This window comes from Nematolebias whitei, chromosome 18 (assembly GCF_014905685.2).
Source record: "Nematolebias whitei isolate Nwh7 chromosome 18, NemWhi1, whole genome shotgun sequence".
NCBI lineage: Eukaryota > Metazoa > Chordata > Actinopteri > Cyprinodontiformes > Rivulidae > Nematolebias > Nematolebias whitei.
Window position 1 is genome coordinate 40,069,177 of NC_056515.1, and position 4,642 is coordinate 40,073,818.

The 4,642-nt window shown below is 39.6% G+C and overlaps 1 protein-coding gene across 1 annotated transcript in view; it reads right to left on the reverse strand.

Moving 5' to 3' along the window:
* Positions 1–3,565: 3,565 nt before the first annotated feature.
* rab27b (RAB27B, member RAS oncogene family) overlaps positions 3,566–4,642 on the reverse strand; it is a gene marked incomplete in the record, with an annotated part of 59,726 nt that continues 58,649 nt past the window's right edge. Inside the window, 1 exon segment of the mRNA XM_037691731.1 lies at positions 3,566–4,066. Within this exon segment, the coding sequence (XP_037547659.1) occupies positions 3,880–4,066 (187 nt within the window).

The following is a 4,642-nucleotide window of genomic DNA, read 5'->3' on the forward strand; positions in this document are numbered from 1 at the left end:
AGTGGATCACTTGGAATTCACTTCAGTGAATTCAACAAACGGTTCTTGAAGACGAATCACTTGAAACTAAACTCACGACTCGTGAAAAGCCAAACCTTTCCTGTGACGGACGTTTTGGCTGTCGGGCGTCAGATGTCCCAGGAAAACTGACGGTGAAGCACGGGGGTGGTAGAATCATGAGTCCAGTCCAACAGAGAATGTGCCCCCACGACAAACTGACACTTTACGAACAGACCAGATCACACAACGAAGAATCGCTTTGGGTCAACACCAAAGTTCTGACTCAGACCTAGAACGTCCAGACCATCTCCAGTAAATCCAGCGACCACAAACTGGGCAGACTTGGATCAAAGTACAGATTTTAAAGGGTTGCCAAGTTTACCCAAACGTAGCTCGCTAACTTTAAGCTAATTTATACACGTGTGCGTTTTAAGCGCAGTTGGGCTTGAACACTTTTAAAATGCACAGTAACTTTACTTAAAGCGCACGAGGTACCAAACACGGCCCGTTCTAACAAATTACCCGTTTATTCTTTTAATAAACACAACAAAGGCTAGGCTATGTTAGCTTAGCGTGCTAATGCTATGGAATAAAAATGGCAGACGACCTAACTCGAGAGAAACCTGAAGATCTATTCTGATTTGAAAATTATGAGTAATCAAACACAAAGCTACTGGTTTGTTAGCATCGCATGCTGACCACCGCTACCCCATGTTAGCATCGTGCTAGCAGCCTTAAAAACAAACTGCTGCTGAGCAACAATGCTAAAATTTACTCATCAGTTTTGTAAAGTATTTAAGCATTTTATTTTGCTTGACTGTTAAACAAGATAAAATATTAGAATAATTGAAGGTTGAATCTTTCCAGACATTGTTTGTATCAGTACTGCAGCTGCTGACGCTACATTAGCTAATCAGGCTTTAAAGATTTTACCTGCTGTTCAAATAAAATTTAAATTAACATTTTATCTTTGATTTGTCCAACATCGTAAAACATCACCAAAGCTTCATCTTTAAATCACTTCTTGGTCTGCTGCCTTCATACATCTCCTCCTACATGTCTCTGTGTGAGTGCAGCTACAGCGTGCGCTCTCAGGACATCATTACCTGCAGTGTTCCCTCAATGAGGACTGAACTAGACAAAAGGACCTTCTCCTACTCCGCTCCTGTTTCCTGGAAGATCTTGTAAAAACATCTGAAGATCTGACCTCTCTAAGTGGCTCCAAACATCTGTTAAGTTCCTGTTTTTAGTTTTCTAAAGTCTTATAATCCAGCTGTTTCTCTTTATTTTTTAAATATTTTCTTTCTTTTTTAAATATTTTCTTTCTTCTTCCCCAATTTGTACGTTTTCTTTTATGATTGTCCACTGCGTCATCGAGTCCTCGAGGTTCAATGAGACCAATTTGTATAAATTAAGGCTGAATTAACTATTTGTAGCATTTAGCTAACAAAGTAAAATGATAAGTGATAAGCACCGATGCTAGATTCGGTAAATTAGTATACAGATTACCAGTTATTAAAAAAGTTAACGTTTTCCATGCTGCACAACAGTCTGTGTAACAAGTAAAAGTTTATCCCAGTTAAAACATTTAAACTAAGGATGCACGATATTGGATTTTTGGCTGATATGTCGATGTGTTAAAACTTGTTTGGCCAATAATTAATACCGATACCGATATTGTCCGAAATTTGTCAATTTTCACAAATCTACACTCAAGGGCACACATGACGTCATAACGTTGTGCTGGCGCTGCAGACATCCATGTCACTGGGCTGTCATACAAAAACAGTGCCATATATATATTACAGTGCTTTATATCTGAATTATTTTGGTGGAGTGGCCGATATTTAACTTTATCACTAATATCGGCTGATATCGATACCATGCCGATAATATTGTGCATCCTTAATTTAAATCCTTATTAGCTGATTAGCTAACATAGCATCCTGCTAGCAGCTGCAGGGATAACGGCAGGGTACTCATGCTACACAATAAAATTACCGTAATTTCCAGACTATAAGCCGCTACTTTTTTCAAACGCTTTGAACCCTGCGGCTTATACAATGCTGCGGCTAATTTATGGATTTTTTCAATTTATTTTCTGACAGACTAACGAGCTTCCTGCCACCACAACATTTAGCCTCGTCACACTCGGGCGCTCACATAGCTGCCCAACACACGTTTATCTGGGGGATGGGTCCTCCTTACTCAATGAGACTACATGTATAAATAAAAGTTAAAAAATCTGACCAATGAAATTACCAAACAGGTCACAGACGAACCAATGAAACGGGGAGGGGAGAATCCCCGTCATCGTGAGGGGGATTCAGGAAAAAAATTACCGTACGTGTTTATGTATGTTACTGGAACATATTTAAATACGAGTTGAAAAAATGTTTTTGTGAAAAATCTCATGTTACAATGTGGACGACTGCTGTTTATAGACGAGCGCGGCCTAGATGTACAAAATTATTATTATTTATTCAGTGGGCATGACTTCTATTCTGGTGTGCTCAATAGTCTGGAAATTACGGTCAATTTAAATAAACTTTCATTATGGCAGTCAGTTTTCATCAGTTTACATTTTTTGCCAGTTGGATAGCTAAACATTCAGTTGCATTTTGGATAATTTGTGCACTTCTACTTAGAGAAACATCTGTTTGGAGAGCTAAGGCTAGTCCTAAACAAAAGATTGGTGTCGACTTTTAAAAATTAAAAACTGTGACTGTGGTTCACACAAACTGTTTCATAACCTTTGACACCAGTCAACTATGAACTACGCGTTTACGAAGAATACGGTGATTCTTTGAAAGCGTAAATAGCAGCAGCTATAGCTCACGTTCTGGCATGTTTTAAAAACATTTATACTTCGGATGCAAAGGTTCATAAATAATGTTTGCATGAGCAGCTAAGAAATGTTAGAGATGGAAGTTCTTTGAAGATGGCAGCACTCCACTTCGCTCCTGGCCTCGCTCCGATTAGCCGTTAGCTTCTCGGTCCGGTCAGAATTTAACGACGTTCTTAAACTGAGGTTGTTTCCAAAAGTTTCAACAACAAGTACTGTATAGCAAGAAAGGTTCATAACCTTACCCATAAAACACCATTTATAAAGGACTGAACTTTCTTATTTTAAATACTCGATAAAATGTAAATGCCGATGGCTGACTTCAAACTGATGTTACAGATGTTTACGTAAGTTAGCGAGTAAAGCGAGCCACAAACGCCAACGATCTGCAAAACTGACTCCGACGTCGGTTTACTTTTTAAAAACAGCTGCGGTGCGAGACGCCACAACCAGGATAGAAAAACATTTGGCACATGTTCAGCAAACGTCAACAAAACTTTACTTATAAGTGACAAAACAACAACATGAGGCTAATACAGGTCCAGCTCAAGATGCAGAGGACCAAAGAAAATAAAACTTTGGTCCCGATAATCGTCAGCGTGATCCTGGAGGACGCTTTAAGACTGAATTTACTCAGACATACAGCCTGATATTAAACTCTCAGAACTTTTTCCCTGATGTGAAGGAAAAAAAAGCTTGAATTAAAGTTTGAATGCAGGGAATTACGAATAGAAAATTGAAAACCAAAGAGCGTGCAGAGTTTAATTTCCAGGCTGCATGTTTTTAACGAGGCACGTTATGTGTCTGACAGCGAGGACGCTGTCCCCTCCTGAAGGCTGACAGGCTGCTGTACCTGCAATGTCCACTAGAGGGAGGCAGAGTTGTTCCTCCATCAGAGAGGCAGACGGGAAGAAATGAAAGAGGAAAGAGAAAATGGCTCGTGTTTTTTAAGGGAGTGGAGAGCAGATACATGCAACCCAAACGAACAGAACTAAAAAACAGACGGGGGACAGAGACTTCCCTCCTGCTTTTACTCAACATGCACATTTCTTCTCGTTGGGCTGTGTCTCCGCCAGCTTCGTAGCTCCATTTCCATTGGCTGACTCTGCGGGCGGTTTGTCGACACACTGCTCCATCCTCTTCATGACCAGGTCCAACAGCGTTATCACTGCCTTGTCCACCTCAGCTCCAGTGGCTGCGCTGGTCTCAAAGTACGGGATCCTGTGAGACGTTAAAACAAGGTCGTATAAAAACCCATTTCTTTCATGGTCCCACTTTGGGCGCCAAATGAAGTGGCTTATTTTTCATTCAACAAGTTAAATAAATTAAATCAAAAATAGAAGACTCTACTTCAACATGACAGCAATATCGGGGTTTATTTTATTTTATTTTTTTAACAAGACCCGTAACCTATACCGGCCTCGTAAACCGTTTTTATGCGTCATAACAATATCTGTTTTTTGTCATCCAGCGTCTTCAGTAGAGACATGAAAAAACGATAACGACGATAAATGAAAATGCGGTCAATTTTCATTTATCTTGCGATTCATTGATTTATTGTTTATTGCGACAAGTCTAGTAATGAACGACTTGCACAAAACCTTTTTTTTTTCCTGGAAAGGTTTAGTTAGAAAAATCACTTTTCACAGTTCTTTCCCTGGCTTGAAAAGAACCTGTCAAGGTCTCTTCTTCAGCTGCACAAAACTTACCTGGTATGCCATGAGAATATTTTTGTTCTTGTTAAGTTTCTTTGTTTTACTGGTGCATTGGTCACCATGTGTATTTGCGTACTTTAAA